The sequence below is a fragment of the Scaptodrosophila lebanonensis genome, unplaced genomic scaffold (genome assembly GCF_003285725.1).
Source record: "Scaptodrosophila lebanonensis strain 11010-0011.00,11010-0021.00 unplaced genomic scaffold, SlebRS2 tig00000053-arrow-pilon, whole genome shotgun sequence".
NCBI classification, from domain to species: Eukaryota; Metazoa; Arthropoda; class Insecta; order Diptera; family Drosophilidae; genus Scaptodrosophila; species Scaptodrosophila lebanonensis.
In genome coordinates this window covers 5,047,751-5,065,136 of record NW_022060548.1, presented here as the reverse complement: position 1 = coordinate 5,065,136, position 17,386 = coordinate 5,047,751, and the positions used below count along the sequence as shown (strand labels likewise).

The following is a 17,386-nucleotide window of genomic DNA, read 5'->3' as shown; positions in this document are numbered from 1 at the left end:
CACACACATATGCACGCACACATATATGCATAGATATACATACACCTGTGTCCAGACATAATTGAAATTTTATAAGCAGCGAGCAAAGCGGAGGGGCGGGGTCAACGCCATCTGCTGCGCAAAGGCTTCAGCTTCAGTGTCATTAATATGGCAACGTAAATCTGAGCGAATCGACAATTGAGTCGAATAATAACACAAAAAATCTACAACAACAACAACAACTGGCGCTGGAGATGCCGCCAAGTGCGCAGCCAACTGCACGTGTTTGTCGATCAACAGAGATTGTGGGAATATAAAACAAAGTAGTTTCCTTCAATTCCCGAATCATAAATGCTCTTTGTAACTAATTTAAGAATCACAATTATTGTTTTTTGAATGAAAAGAATAAGTTAAGTTAAATAAAATGAATGTTTTACAGATTTTTCACATTTTCCATTAGATATTACAATATTTAAAATTGAATTGGCAAGCAATCTAATGTAGATTTTTCAAAGACTAGTGAGCAAAAAGGAAAGCAAAGCGGCATAGACGTTGCTCCAATAATAAGTGATACGAAAAACATAACTGCCTGCCCTAATTGATATGAATAGATATTTGATTCCAGCCTTATTGCAGTTAGGAGGCACTTAGAACTTAACACTCAGCATATTTGAATGCAAAAACGGATGAATATCTGAAAAAGGCAGAGTTAATTTCCCATTTTTCAGCTCACACTTTTAGCTCCAATTCCATTTTGCAAATACAACTTAAGCATTCATTTAAATTAAGGATCTTAACATTCGTTGACAGTCCCATCCCATATGTGTTCAAAAGAGGCAAGAGTATCAACCAGCTAGGGAGCTTCATTTTATGCGAACAGCCCACCAGCCGGCTGAAATCTGAAACCTCAGCGTTGACAAATCAACTGGAAAATTGTAAACAAAAGCCGTCGACGCTGTCGTCGTCGTCAGCGCCGTTTGGCCTTTCAAAGGGTTAAGCGGCGTGCAATTTGTGCTCGCCTGCGGCCTGGATGATGGCCACGTTAACCGGCCAGGCCCTTGCGGCCCTAAGTTAACGCACACGCACACCCACACAAGTGGCAGCTTGAACAGGCAGCAGCAACCGCTTCAATGTGTTTTGTCATTTCGTTTTTTTTTTTTTTTTTTTTTTAAATATGTTGATGACTCACCTGTGGACACATTTTGCATTGATACTTGCGACCGGTGCCGCCTGCGGCATGTCCCGCGGTTGTCACACCCGCTGCCGGTCCGCCCGGCCCATGTGATGCTCCAATCTTACTGGCATTTATTGGCTGTGGCACAACAAGCAGCGCCGCTGAGCTGTGATGGTGCCCCACATGGTTGCCGTGATGCGTTGGGCCGGTGGCGCCAAGACCGCCACTGCCGCCGCCACCACCACCAGCGGCTCCACTGCCACCACCCAATCCGGTCAGCCCACCTGTAGAAGAACACATAGAAATTAAGTTACACTTGGAGAAAGGAATCGAAATCAAGTTATAAGCCATTGTGCAGCTACACACAGATGAAAAAAAATTGAAAATTTACTTAAATAAAATAAAAGTAATTGTTCAAAACTTATTTAAGTGTATGCCAATAAAAATAAAATAGACTGATGTAAAATTGAGCTGAGTTTATAAAAATTTCAAAACTTCAATCTAACAAAAACTTTTATACAAGATCGATTGTTTACGATTTTAAATAAATAGTTACTAAAGGCATTTTATTTGATGACATTTAGATTTGAATGTTTCAAAATGAATGAATGAATGAATTTGAATGTTTGACATTTCAAATATGAATTGATTAAACTTATTAAAATTACATAGAAACATACAGAAACATTTTTCCTGAATAAGATTATAAATCAATATTATCATATTTATTTCAGTTTTTCTTCATCTGTTTTCGTGATGAAAGCTACTTCGATAAATTTAAAGTTAAATTGTAGTTTAATTAATTATTTGGCAGGCAATATGATCAACAATGGATAGTTATTCATACAAAAATGTCCAACTCCTTGGTTTCTATTACATGTGGTATTATTTTTATTAAAAGTAAATTTAATAAAATGATTTCAAATTTGTGTCAACATTTTATTTTTAAATATTTGCTTTGCCATTACAATTATATATTTTTGGTTACTTATCAAACTTGAAACGCATAGTAGGAAGAAGTACAAATATTGAATTGATTTCCTTAAAAAAACCCTGAAAGAAACCTTCAAACTCCTGTATAAACTTTAAGACCCCTCACTAAGATTTAAATACTTGTATGTCAGTCATTATTTTCAAAACATTATACGATTTCTAGAACAAACCACTTGTCACTTTAAAGTCAAAATCAAGAAGAGATAGGAAGTAGCCAAATATTGAATTGATTTTCTTAGAAAAATACTGAAAGAAACCCCTATTTGTTGTCATGTACCTTAAGACCCCTGATTAATTAGTATAGCTATTAGATTGATTTAAGTTGTGGAACTATATTATATTTTCTTTACATTCACAGTACCTGCTATTATCAGGATATATATTGCCCTTCATGTCATATTCTAAATAAGTAATGCCATATTATTTCTAAGCATTTTGTTTTTCAAAGCTCGATTTTAGGACCATTTTTCTTTAAAGTGTGCGAGTATATAGAATGGACAGCTGACATGTGTCGGCCTGCCTTAAAAGGGGGACGCGTTAGTTCGCTCGCTTACCTTGTCCGGTTACCGCATGGTGCTCCAGACGATTGTCATCCAGAAAGTGACCTGCAATGGCAATTGAGTTGTCGTCGGTTGTAGTGAATTGTGTCGATAGTGGCGCCGTCTAACGCTTGTCCAACGTTCGTCGTTTAACTGTCAGTCGCAGTTTCTGTCGCTGTCGCTGTCGCTGTCTCTCTGTACCTCTGTACCTGTGCCTGCCTTTGTCTCTGTCGCCCGTTCACTCACCTGCACAAGTGGCCAGCTGAGTCGCCCGCTTCTAATTAAACTGAGACATTAGTTGGCCGGTCGACTGCCTTGATTGCCATTGGGAAATCGTTCGGCTGGCGGGACTACTGCTAGTTCTGGTGCGGAAATTCTGGGGCGCAGTTTATGTGAAAATAGTTTCACATTTGCCACTTTTTGCCTTTGTGGCCTGCGGCTCGTGTTCTAATTGAGCTTTTTTTTTATAGTTCGCGGCCTTTGCGTGCAAAAATTGTGTGAATTTGCTAATCATGTCAATGATGGGGGCTTAGCAAAAAGAGCAACTACGAGCAGCTCGTTAATGTGACAGGATTAGCAGGCGGGCCTCTAGCATGCACAGCAGGTGAAGACATCAATCAAACTATGGGTATTTAATAAAAAATGTGCGGCGCTCCAATGCACGACTATGGTTAAGAGAGGAAACTAATGGTGCACTACATGTGTACAAAAATGGGACTTCAAAATGTTACTCGATAGTTGCTATAGAGTCACAACCTAAGTTCAATTAAAGATTTTTCTATATGTTGTAAATTAAGTTCATGACTGATTTGACAATATAAAGAAAAACAGTGAATTTAGATTAAACTAAAGACATGTATATCAGAAAAAAGGTAAAAATTTTAATCTGTAGCAAATAAAATAGACTTGCAAAGAGAAGCTAATGTCCATGGACGTTTGTGAAAAACTTGAAATTGCTTAATATTTTCATGTTCATACTAAAGGAGTTTAAATTCTTTGATTTTTTAATACTTTATTAATATTCTTTACACTACAACTTTCTACAGGTTATAGCAAAACAAATAAATGATTTTTTAAAAACAGCACATTAAAACTGAGCTTAGATTAAAATTAAAATGAATTTGGATTATATGTATAAATAGTATATAAAATTAATAATAATATACTCTTTATTTATCATTTAAGTGATTGGTATGAATAGTTTAAGCAAAATGTTGTAGAAAAATATCAACTTAAAGTTTTGATTTGGATAAAATATTGTGATAGCTAAAATGAGATGAGATATTTTTTTAAATGAATAAAAATGTTCAATTTCTAAGAAAACGGATAATATCAGTTTATGAATAGCACAGGAGGGTGTTTGTTATTATTATTTTAAGATCAACATAAAAAGGGTAACAAATTAACATATTTTTTGCCTATGAGAATTATGATAAGGGGTGCAGACATTTTTTTATCGTCTTAGGCGGCTATGTGCTAGTTCTTAGAATTGGGAGTATATTATTGTATATTTCAATAAACAGCTCCATTTATACAATCTAAAAAGCTTATCAGCAGAGCCAGCAACACAAACATAATTTGATATAGTTCTACCCCGACTTTATGGTTTTTTAATCACAAAGGAAACGAATTGCAAAATGAGTTCAAAGGAGTTATCGGGCTTAGCTCGCACGCCACATAGTAGAGTTGCAATTGAAACAAACCCGTCCGCTGCCACCTTTCTCAACTATCTCTGCTGTGGTTCGCATCGGTGGTTTCTCAACCATTTTCGCTGCTGATTGTGGCGCCTGCGAGCATGTCAAACATTTCTAATAAAACATTAGCAGACAGAATTGTTGGCACAAATGTTGGCCGACCAAATTGGATGGCAAACATGCGTCGGTCTGTCGGTAGTCGATAGTCGTCTTGTAGTTATCATTGCGGTTGTAGCTAACAACAAACTGCAAACAGACAAACATACTGATGTACATATTTAGTGTTAATTACTCTGTGGTTGGCCCAGTGGTGAGTGGCGGTGGCGCCAACTGAAGCAACCGAGATTTGAACCGAGCTAATGAACCAGCCAGCGTTCCGATGCGGCATTTCAAATAGTTCAACGATGTGTTATTTTCAAGTTGAACGTTGAATTGTTGCGGCGACCACATGGATAGTTGCAGCCACATAACCACAGCTGAGTGGTGGAGTGGTGGCTGCATGGCATGGCTGAGTCATGGCCCAGAATGGAGGAGGACTTTACGCGCGGCTTATTGTTAATTTGTACAAGGAAAAGGCAGCGGACGAAGCCATGGGCAATCGCATAGATACATCTACATCACAGCGGCCAACAACAATGTGGTCGATGCTTATCGCCACAGCAGTCGCAGCTACATGCAACGGCAACAACAATGTTATTGGCCAATTGCCTAGCGTTGACATTATCGGGCCGAGATCGTTGCCGCCAACGTCAACGCCAAACAAGCAGCAGCAGCAGGAACAGAAGCAGTTACTGCAGGGGGGTCCCGGTCCTGGTCCTGGTCCTGGTCATGGTTTCGTTGCCGTTGCCGTTGCTGATGCTGTAGCGTGTTGCTGTCAATGTTGCAACAACAACAGCAACAACAACTGGCTGCTGAACTAGTAGCTGCGAGTAAGTGGCTCAGTCCGGCCTAGCTAAAAGGTTGTTTGCATTTTAGGAATTTATGTAAACATGTTGTAAGCATCTTGTCGCCAATTGTTGTTGTTGCTGTTATTGCTGTTATTGTTATTGCCTGCTTACGGCTGTTGTTGTTATTGTTGCTGCTGTCGCTGGCATGCTGTTAAAGGTCAATATTTCGGCGGCTTTTCTAAGCGACAGTTCTCGTCGTGGGAGTAGAAGCAAATACATTGTACTCCCGAAACATACAGTCGAACCTGATGGCAAAGGAACAAATGTTCTGAATACGGGAGATAGCTGTGTTACTTATAGATGTTGGTAGAAGATGGTTATCAATGCATCAATCAAGGAATACTTTGACTTTTCCAGCAATGTTTTTAGTCGCTTCCCCGCAACGAGAAATGTTGAATTATTTTTTTTTTTTAATTGAAAGTCAACAAATAATTTTAGTTGAAAATATGCCGGAGCATGTTAATTCTATTCGACCTTTTGAATTTACTTCCTCACATAATAATTTGCCCAATATTAGTTCTTGGACAATAGCTGGTATGCCTAGAGATTGCAGTTTTGAGGAAATTTATAAACTTCATTAGTTGAAATATACCAAAGGCTAAGACACTACAACTTCAGTTATCCATTTGCACTCTAAATTAATCATAAATCTTGAAAACTACCACTACTTTCAAATATTGACTTTTAACATAAATAAAGCAAAACAGTTTCTTTTATGATTTTCTTGTAGTCTAAAATCTTTCTTTTTGATTCCAAATGGAAATTAAATTTCAACTCTTTTCCTAAAATTTATTGAAAAACTCTTCCTCTCCCTTACTATAAGAAGATTATTTTCAAAAGTTAAGCGCTAAGAATTAACTGAGTTCCAAATATATAATTAAACGTTTAGTTTCTTGTAACATTATTTTATTGATAAAAATCATTTAGAATTAAAGAACATTTCATTATTTATGAGCGATGGAGCAAACTCATCTTTGAGATGCAAAAAAGCATCAAAATAAGGAACCATTTATAAAATGTTGCAACTATAGTGAATGGATTTTTTATTTAATTTTTCCCCGCTTTTTTTTACGTATTAGAAACTGTCCATTCACTTATAAGCTGTGAAAACACACTTTATATATATTTAAGTTGATATGGGTTTATAGCCTGTACTCTTTATTATTAACTAATTATAGATACACACAAATTTATGATACCAATTTTTGTGAATAAATGAAATGAAAATTATAGTGAATACTCGTAAAGTGTAAAGTTAAATGCAATCGCACTTAAGGCTCTTAAGGAGTGGCTAACACGACAGGCTCGACTGTAGGCCATTCATTGTTCTTAGCTCCCTTTCGACTTGGCCCGCACGCGTTTGGTCTGCCTACATAAGGCCATGGGCTTGTAAGCATGTTGTTGCTGTTATTGTTATTGTTGCTTGAGATTCTTATCTCAGCGCTCTCGCGCGCGCGATTTAAATCTTGTCGAGATCGGTTTGTGCAAATTCGTGATATCGTTTTAGAGGTTTTTGTTGCACCGCTTGCTGTTGTTGTTGTTGTTGTTGTGTCTCAGTGAGTAATTAATTAACAAGCGATGTGTAGGCTTGTCATTCAACTCTTTCATGCGGGGCGTAAGGGCAATGTGTTCTTTATATATTTTTTAGGTCGTGTTGGGTGTGGGTGTTCCGGAGGCTGGTTAGTCGGTCGGTCGGTGGGTCAATCAGTATTTTTAGTGGCTTACTTGCTTGGCTTACCTTTTTGTAAATTGTTGTGGTGATGATCATTCATTTTGGCCTGCCAGAAAGAAAACAAAACAGGTATGTATAGTATGTGTCATTAACAGTTTAACATACATATATTTTTAATTATAAATGAATGAGTTTTGGAAGCATATTTGGAGTTTAGTTTTAAAGCTGCATATTTTATAGGCTTCTGATATTCGTTTCCTGTTCAGTTCTATTCTGCTCATGCATTTTTCCATAGATGTTGTAAAATGTTGAACACAAAGTTTTCTTAAAGAGCTGCTAATAAAAATGTTTAACAAAAACACAAAGAAATATATATTGTTAGTCTGAAAATCATTATGAAATTAGATGCGTTCTTAAAGAGCTGCTACTTCTTATAGCTAATAAGAAAGTTTAACAGAAACACAAACAAATATATATTTGGCAGTCTGAATGGAAAAGTAATGAGGATTTAAAAAAGGGTAGATGTAGAAGATACAAACAAATTTTGTTAATTAGGAAAAATAACAGAAACATTGTAAGCATTTCTAATGCACAGTCAAAAGGCAAGTTAAGTATCACCCACTGCCTTTCAATTCCAACAATTGCTTTTCACATATTATTTCCACACGACATATTTGCAAATTTCAGTGATTCCTGCCAATTAAATTACTTTTGAAGTTCAAATCTGTTATATTCTTGCTTCAGTAGTCAATTTGACAACCTAATCAGCTGCAATTGGCCTTCAATGAATTTGTTAGCCAGTTGTCTAAATTTTGGAGTACGCCAACTGGCAAATAATTGTGGCAGCACATTTCTATTATGCTGTGGCTATTTAGTTACCTGGTGCTAATGGCTTTTTTTGACAAACATAAATAATTAATTGTCGTTTGATTAGGTTAATCAACTAAAAATAAACATGAAATATGCATACGCCCTGTTGTGCAGCAAGCGAACACGAAAGCTCTCAAATAATGCATAAAGCCAATTACAACTGTTGTCAAAATATTACGCGAACTTTTCTAATGATTTTGCATGACAACGAAATTGAAAAAAGTCTATTTATAATTCGATATAAAACAGACCCACAAACAAACTAGCAATGTGGAGGGGAAAGCCAATTGGTATTTGCATAATTGAAATTCCAACTAAAAATGGCAAACGCAAATATCTACTGACATGTGCGAATGTTTTCAACAGCTGTCAATACGCGAGTTAGAAGGAGAACAACCAAATTTGTAACAATAGAGCGAAAACGGAAAACAAAATCAAAAGCGTGACAAAATGCAGAAAAAAGAAAAGACTATTAGTTGCTGAAAAAATGGATATAAAAATCCGTGCTGTATCTAAATACGGAATATGGGTTAAAACCTCGAGACTTTGTGTCTGCGGCCGCAAAAACAGAACGAATTCCAGGAAGTGCTACCACAAAACACTCCAATAGACATGACCTAGGACCATACACACACACACACACACACACACACACACACACACACACACACACACACCTACTAACACCCACTTATGTATTTTTTGCGGAATAAAATAAAATGCTTTCCATTTTTTGCCATATCGAAATGTTTAGAAAAAATCACCGGTAAAATGTGAGCAGCAACAAAATGAAATAAAATGAAATAAAGATATTTGAATGCATAAAAAGCGGTGCAAAAAATATTGGCGGCACGTCCAGACACAAAACAATAAGAAAACAAAAAGCAAAGCAAAGCAAAACCAAACAAAGAGCAAATGAAAAGAAAAAATGAGCGACGACACGCGAGTTTAGAAATGTTTTTGTTGTCTGCTTTGTTTTCTAGAGTCTGTCTATGTGTGTGTGTGTGTGTGTTTACATTTTTTGTTGCATATATTTGTTGTACTTGGCGCTTTATTCTACGAATATTTGCCATACATACCTCATACTCCTGTTTCAGGGACATCGGATGGTGTTCGCTGGCATGCTGATGACTGCGCGGTGTTGGCGGCCAAAGATTATAATCGCTTATATCTTTGGCATGCTGTAGGGCATTGTCGGTCGATTGGCAAGTGATATGTGAAATAGATGGAAAGGACAAAATATAGTAACTATATTTGCGAGCTTAACCTATAAATAGCATAGACTATAAAGACGTTGTTCGTGCTTAATACAATGGAAACGAAAATATGTTTTAGCTCTGTAAAGATTTTCAAGTGAATATACTTATAACTTGGAAGGAAAGTATTCCGTTTGGCAACTTTGTGACTGAACAATTTTTAATTTCTTTATAATGCACTCAAATTCCAGCCTTCGGGCTTCTTCAATACAACAATTCGCTGGTTATCTCCTTGATATCGATCGATAGCTAAACGAATTGTGAGAAAGCGGATCAAATCTACAGTAAATGTAGGATTTTCGTTGGCATCAAATAAACAATGGTAGAGCGTTTCAAGCTTTTAGTTAAATAAAGCTAAAAGTAACATTTATAATAGTCCACCCAATATTTGTCATTAATATAAATAACAAATAAGCCTTAAATAACTTAATTTACAAATTTACTTCACACGAAATGATTTAAATTAACCATTATTTAATTTCTACAATCTATCAAAGAAAAGAGAAAGAATTGAATTATTTTTTAGTTTTTTATACATTAATAAATATTAAAAGCATTTAATGGAATTTTTTTTAAAAGATTTATAATTGACAGTTAATTTGAATTTGTTTTGAAATGTTTCTTTAATTATTTAGTCCAATAATCTTATTTTACCTCAGTTTGGAGTTCAATTTTAACTTTAGCTTCGTTATAAAAATAATTTGAATGCATTTTTTAATGAAGTAGAACACATTCTTTTTTTATTATATTTTACACTTAAAATTATACTTTTTGTACATTCAGAATAGCTGCTGCAGGATTTCAATGATTTCTTCTTCACATTACACAATTTCCTTGATTCAAGTATCAAGCAGTTGTTATATCCTTTAGAAAAAACTCTTGGGTAACTCTTCATGACTTTAAACTTCCCAAATAATTTTCAAAATATTTGCTAGTTTTTTTTGTTTTGTGTCAATCATTAACAAATGTGTCAACTCAAGTTTCAAAAAGCCCATTTTCATAGTGGCTGCTTTGTGTAATCAAATATGCTTCAATTTTTTGTGGATATGCAGTCAGTTTAGCGTTATGTAAAAACAATTTAAGAACCAATTATTCTTAAATAAAATTGGATTCAAGTAAAAAAGCACTAATGGAAAAAATGCATGCAACATATATTTATGTATGTACATACTCCTACATATTTCATTACGCAGCGCCAAAAATATAACATTGATTAATTTTTAAAAAGTTCAAACAATTATTGAAAAAATGTTCGCAAAAAAATTACAGAACGAATATTGCATGTCAAGCTGGAAACCGCGAAAAGAAAAACCTAAATACAACTATATGCGTGTTTGTGTGTGTGGGTGTGTGTGTAGCTGCCAATTGAAATAGAAAACCGCGCTTCAACTACAACAGCAACAACACCAACAACAGCAACAACAGCCAAGCGAGGTGTCAAAGCGACGGCGTTGGCAAAAGTGCGACGGCTTTTGGTGCAAGCGTAGTGCAGCATTGGAAGCTGCGAAAAAAAAGTGTTGCATAGCGCAAGGGGAGTTGCCAAGCGTGCGTGCAAAGAAAAAACGGAGCACGCACACAGGCGCACATATGTGTAGGTGTGTGTGTGTGGGCCTGTATGCGTGTGAGTTGGTGGGTGTGAAGACCGCTGAGCGTTAGTTGAGACCATTTCTTTTTATTTTTTGCATCTGGTGGCAATGAACACACCAACCATGTGAGTGTGTGAGTATGTGTGTGTGTGTGTGTGTGTGTAGGCGTGTGCGTGTGTGCAACGCACTAGTTAGTAGTAGGTGGACAAGCAACAAAAGTAGAAGGCATGTCCGCACACCAAAATGAAACTACACATGCATAGAGAGACAGACAGACAGACAAGAGGATGAACGGACAGACAAACATACAACTATGAAGCCGCTGCTGCGTTGGCAGCTCCTGATGAAGATGACCAGCTCCAGCATTCACGTACGGAAGTTCTCTCTAACCAACAACCCAACAGCAACAACAACAACTATAATGACTGCAACAACTACAGTCGGCGCTGCATAAAACGAATTACAAATTGTTCCAAAGAGGCTTACATTTTGTCTAAGTCTGCTAAGCTGCATGATGTATTAGAAAAATACAAAAATAACCCTTAAAATGTTAATATATATATGGTTTTAAAAATAAATAATTAATCTATAAATTAAAAAAGGTTTTAAAAATAAATAATTAATCTATAAATTAAAAAAATTAACATTAACATAAAAGTGCGAAAATACTTGAAATTATTTTTTAAGAGTTTCTTTCAAAGCTTTATGGCTAGAAAAAGAAATCAGTAAACAAATTCCGATTTAAATATATAGCAATTTTTAAACAAATGCATAATAAATCCACCTGGCGAAGCTCCACTCTACACAGCTTATTTTTCTGTATTGTATATTTTTGTGGCCTTAAAAGCGATTTCCTGTGAGGTGTTGAAGTAAAATTGAAAAGAAAGTTAAATATAAATTAACTGGAAACAACAAACAAAAGCTATAAATTGAAAGAGGTAAAAAATACTCTTTCAGAAACTACTCTTTCGATGCATAAATATCCAAAATCAAATAGAACAGATTGGTAGAGAAAAGCCCTGTTATTTGTAGACAAATATATATTAAATTAAAACAAAGTTTCGACGTATTTTTGAACATTTTTTTTTATTTGCATACCCTTGTAATAGTCATAAAAACCATTTTATGTCAGAAAAGGTATTTTAACTTTTAAAAATCTACTAATCGCACTTCCTTCGGACTGTAACATACCTGTTATTTTTGCTTTAAAAAATGTCTGGACTTGGACAATAGTTATTGAGGATGAGGTTTGATCATAATTTAATTTATTTTGAAATTGTATGCTTATAAGGAAGTTAGTTAATAATCATGAAAGAGTATAAATTCATCAGTATAATTAAATTAATTTTTTTTATAGTATGCTTTATAAATATTATAACGGGTGAGAACAATTTAGAAATTATATTAATTAATTATTATTATTATTATTTATTAGGTTGGTGGGCGAGGGGAATTCATGTGACAGAAATGTTTATCCGAACAAGCAACTAATTCAAGACTCAGGAGAAATGATCTATCAGCCCAATACCCCATCTAAAGGTATAAGCAATTTATTTCTAAGCCGAAAATTGAAGACTATATTAGATTTGAGAACTTATTGTGTTTCATAAGGAGAACACACGAAAAAGACATTATCATCTCTGCCCACTTCGTGTTTGCCGTATAGCAAATAAATACGATTCTTTTTTCGACATTCAAAGTTATTTTTAAGTTTATTTTTTTACTCCTTAATTGACATCCCATATTATTTGTTGACGTTGTAATAATATTCATAACTATGGCAACATTTGAATATTTATTATTTATGAAACCGAACTTGTAGTGGAGTTGCAATAAAAGTTATTCTAAAGATCCTTTCATAAAAATATATTGGGAAGCCGACGGTTTAATTCAAATATTACTTATTTGTACACATTTTTGAAATGTTGATTCAAAAGTTGGAATTAATCAGGCCAGCCTGTGTGGCGCTGTATGCGGTCTAGGCGTCGCACTGCCCACACCAATTTCCGGCAGTTGTTCGGTTCCTGGTGCACGCAGCACAAATGGACGAAAAGAAATTTGAAAAAAATTGTATAACCGTGCTCTCGCTCTATCTCGCTTTATCCGACTCTCTCTCATACTCTTGGTTCGTTGGCACGTCCAAAACATTTCGCTGTGGAAAAAATTTTTTTGTTGCCGCTGCTGCTAGTGGAGAAAAAAATCAAAACAAAATTTTTTTAACCCCTTCGCTGAGGCAGCGACGGCAGCAGCGTCGTTAGCTGCACCATCATCCTCATCACCAACGCCAACGCCATCGTCGTCATCATCATCATCATCGTCATCATCGTCGTTAAGGCGCGTGGGTGGCTATTTGCGTTTCTATGCCAGCCACCAAACACTACAGCCCCACACCACCCCCCTGGACAGCCCATTCTCGAGCTTGCAACCAACAACGACCAATGGCAAAAAGTGCAAAAAATTAGGCAAAAACGAAGAAAAAATGGTTTCCAATGGCCCAACCAACCTTCAGTGCAGGTCCTGGCCATCGTCCATGTACTACAACATCTATCCATCCGTCCGCTCGCGCCCTGCCCCCACCCCCGCCCCTTCTCACACCCCACTGGCCCAACCAGCCACAAAACGCGTTTTGCACAATGTAGCAACCTTTGGTGCACCTTGCCCCCCCACCGCCATGACTTTTGAAACTCCAACCAACTTCAGAGCGTGCGGCGCCTTTTTTGCATTTTTTTCCTTTCTGCATTTCGTTTTTATTTAACTTCCTACTTCGTGTTACTTCTTTTTTTGTTTTTTTTTTTTCATATTGTTGCTTGTCGCTGTCTGCTTCTATTGATTTTTTTCGCATTTAGTCAGATAGAAAACATTTTTTGTTACTCCATGTTCAAATGTTTGACCATCATCCGCACTTTTTTGTCGCGACTCAGTCCACACTCCTCGACGCTCATCCTGCGGCAGCCTTTGGGTCGTTCCTTGCGCGGTTCTTGTGGTCTGGGGCTAGAATTTGTTGTGCATATCTCTCCTGGTCAGCTGCAAATTTGTTCAACTTTATTGCAATTACTTTAAAAATTGAAGTTGGCTGCGGTTCTCGCGGTTTTCGCGTCTAACTTCGCCACTAACACTCGCCCGTACGCGGCTTTAGTGCTCGAGTTGTTCCAATCTAGCAACGTGCCCTGACTGGCCCCATTAGTCAATGCTGGGAGTTCGCCACGTTTCGCTTCGCATCGCCTTTCAATTTTCACTTTTCTTGTTTTTTCACTTCTTTTTTTTTTTTTGGTTGCTATTTCGGTTGTTGGCCTCGCGTCACGTCCACGTTTTTTCTTCTTTTGAAATAGAACTTGAAGTATTAATTGCAAAGCTTTGTTTTTGAAACGTGTCATGGTTTCGTTTTCCATTTTGCATGCTTTTGTTGCCATATCGTGTGCCTCTAGTTTCGGTTTGTGGTCCAAAGTTCATTTAAAGGCAGCACAGCGGCCAGTAATTATACTATGTTGATGATTAAGAACAAGTGTGGCACACGAATGTGTCTAATCTAAGATTATTGTAGATTATATTATAGAGTGTTCGCGTAAGAGGAGTGCGTACTGTCCGTCGGTCGTCGGCTGCCGACTTTGAATTCACCACACCGGCGACCGCCTAGCAGAGGCTTAGAATAAGTTTAGATTAGGCTTAGTTTTTAGTATTCGCATTGTATCGCAAGTGTGAAGTCAGCGCATGCGCGCCCCCAAATCGATTTAAGTTAATCTGTGAAGTTTTAATTGAAACAATAAACGACACCATCACCACATCAACTCGTCCTCTGCATTTGGTACTACACAGCGTCCACCCCACTACATTTTCAATGGTCCTTCGAGCCGGATATTGTCTGCTGCACCTCCAACCTTCATCCTCGTCTTGTGCTGCTTTGAAGTCCTCCCAGCTAGCATCGGTGGATTCAAGTGTTAAGTACCATCTGTAAATTATCCATTTACTATTGCTAAACCGCACTGTCCAAGTGCGTTCCGAAAAAAAAGCAATTTACAAGTGCAAGTGCCAGTGCAATCAAAAGAAAGGAAAAATTGTAGCGGCTTATATGTAGCTTATGTACATATCTTACATCAAGTATACATATGTACATATAGATATATAAGTCGCCATACTGTTTTTCCCGCCTTTGAGAGAGAGACTCCTGCGAACTTCGAATTTCCAATTCAAACTCGGCCGTGTTGTAAGGTCCAAAGGTCTTAAGTGTCAAACGTGTATAAGCGAACATATTGTGTTGTGCCTCAAACCCAACTGTGCCAACATATGAGTGTTAATAAGTGCACAATTCACATAGGCATTTATTAATATTCAATTCCACACATAATTGGCCTATACACGCTTAAGTTAAGACACTACACACGGAGCGCCCATTATTATTTATATTTCTCTCTTTCATTTATCCAACCCGCGCACTGCACTTGTACAATTTCCGCCAAATAAACCAACTTATTTATTTACCTCCGCATTATTATATTGCATATAAGTTTTTTCCCAAATCTTTAGCAACATTATTATTCACATCAGCAACATACATACATACATATATGTACATACATATTTTTTGGGCTTTTGTCGTTTGTCTTGTTTGCTAAACTTTCCAGCGCTTAAGATAAGCCGGCTCCTCGGCTCATCAATATTTTCACCACGCCTTCGCTCTTCGGCCGTTATTAGCGCTCTCTGGCGCTCACACCCACACACATACCCACACAAAAACGTCTCGCTGCAGCAGTGCATTGGCAGCGTCAGTTTGAGCGCAGCTGAAACAATAAGCGTGTAGACTGACCGCCAGCTGTTCCTCTCCGCAGCGTTTATGCATGCGCATACCCTATACGGACCGGGTGTTGCGATTTTTATGTATGCTCCTGCCCTTGCAATTTTTTTGAAAAAAATATTTTTTCGTTTTTGTGAATTCCTCATCTAATTGCGTTCTGTGGCCCACATATACATATATTTGGACATCATCGTTGGATTTCTTCGGCACTTGGGCAAAATTTATATTTTATTAAATTTAATTTTTCCTCCAAATTAATTGGTCGTGTGCAAATTATCCATAATTTGTACAAGCGTTTATTTTGGGTCCAATACCAACCGCGGCGTTGATTGAAATATATTTTCCTCGTTTTTTTTGCCCGCGCAAAATATTTACATATTTTTTTTGTCCTTTCGCAATCCGAAATATTGGAGCCGTATAAATATTTTTTTTTTATTTTTTAAAAAAAATTTACGAAAGCAATCCGAGGCTTTCCGTTCGTAGCGCCGCCCAACATAGTCAGTCCAAGTCCGTTTTTCAACGTTTACTATGCCAGCAGGGGATCAGGCTAAGGCTTCAGAGCAAAAGAACATAGCCGATACACCTTCCACGCCAGCGCTAGCTACTTTAAGCGTTCCATCCGCCTCAACATCAAGGGCCAGTCCCACTCAGCCGCTCGCATCAAGCGCGAATTCCAAGGCTTCTGTTTCCGAAGCCAAGACTGCTCCTACTGAGAAAAAAAGGACAAGGTCCGTGTCTCAGGAGTCTAGATCGACCAGCCAAATGTCGCTCAACACCTTCCTCCTCGTGAGCGACAGATTAAGCGCTTTCGAGGCTACGATGTCCGCCGCCTCAATATGCGAGTCATCCCTGTATATCCTCAATACTCGCCGAGACCAAGTCAAGTCGTTATGGGCACAAGTAGAACAGGAGTGTGATCAATGCACAAGATCACTAAGTGCGTTGGCCACTGAAGAGAGCAGGCATGATCTTGCAGTAGTCCTGAAGAAGTACGAGCACTGCTATCTGATATATGAAAGGTGTACCGCCAAGCTCAGCGAGAGCATTGACAGCCTTTCTGCCGCCAGTAAGCCACCTAGCCAGCCCTTGCTGTCACCTCATCTTGCGACCAGCAACAGAGGCTGCTCACTCCCTCCGGTCGACATTGAAGTTTTCAGTGGCGATCCTTTACGGTGGCCTACTTTCCGTGATTTGTTCACTGCGGTTTTTATTAGTAATCCGAGGCTCACTCCCATTGAGAAACTCTTCCATCTCAATGCCAAAACTGCTGGAGAAGCAAAATCCATTGTTGCTAAGTCCCCGCTCACACATGACGGCTTTGAGTCCGCTTGGGAGAATTTAAAAGAGCATTTTGAGAATAAAAGATTGTTGGTTAATAGCCAGCTCAACCTTTTGTTCGGCCTTTCCACAATCGGCCAAGAGTCTGGAGCAGCTGTCAAAGCCCTTCAAAGCACCATTCAAGGGTGTCTTACTGCTCTGGAACATTCCAAGGTAAAAACCGAAAACTGGGACCCTATTTTGTGTTTTTTCTGCGAGCGCAAGCTTCCCAAGGTCACACGAGGCCTGTGGGAGCAATCCTTAAAAAGTAAAACGGAAATTCCAAAATGGGCGGATCTCAACACGTTTTTGGTTGAACGCTACCGTACCCTTGAGGCAATGGACGACGAGAGGTCGGCGTCTAGTTTTCAGGACCAAAGCCATTCCAAGCCTCAGAGAAGGGACGGGCCGCCTAAGAAACTCAATTCATTCGAGGCAAAGATTAGCGTGAAACCACCTCCATCCACCAAGGCCAAGCCACAGGCATGCAACATATGTTCCAAGGAGAACCATGCCATCCGAATGTGCCCTCGTTTTCTGGCAATGTCCATCACAGACCGGATTGCCTGC

The 17,386-nt window shown here is 37.9% G+C and overlaps 1 protein-coding gene across 1 annotated transcript in view; it reads right to left on the bottom strand.

The window, feature by feature from the left end:
- Positions 1-101: 101 nt before the first annotated feature.
- The window catches only part of LOC115623848 (zinc finger protein rotund-like), a 29,186-nt gene continuing 11,901 nt past the window's right edge, over positions 102-17,386 (bottom strand). The window contains exons 4-6 of the mRNA XM_030518391.1: positions 2,701-2,751; positions 1,169-1,437; positions 102-161 (exon numbers count right to left, since the gene is read on the bottom strand). Of these exons, the coding sequence (XP_030374251.1) occupies positions 102-161; positions 1,169-1,437; positions 2,701-2,751 (380 nt within the window). The remainder of the gene's footprint in view (positions 162-1,168; positions 1,438-2,700; positions 2,752-17,386) is intronic.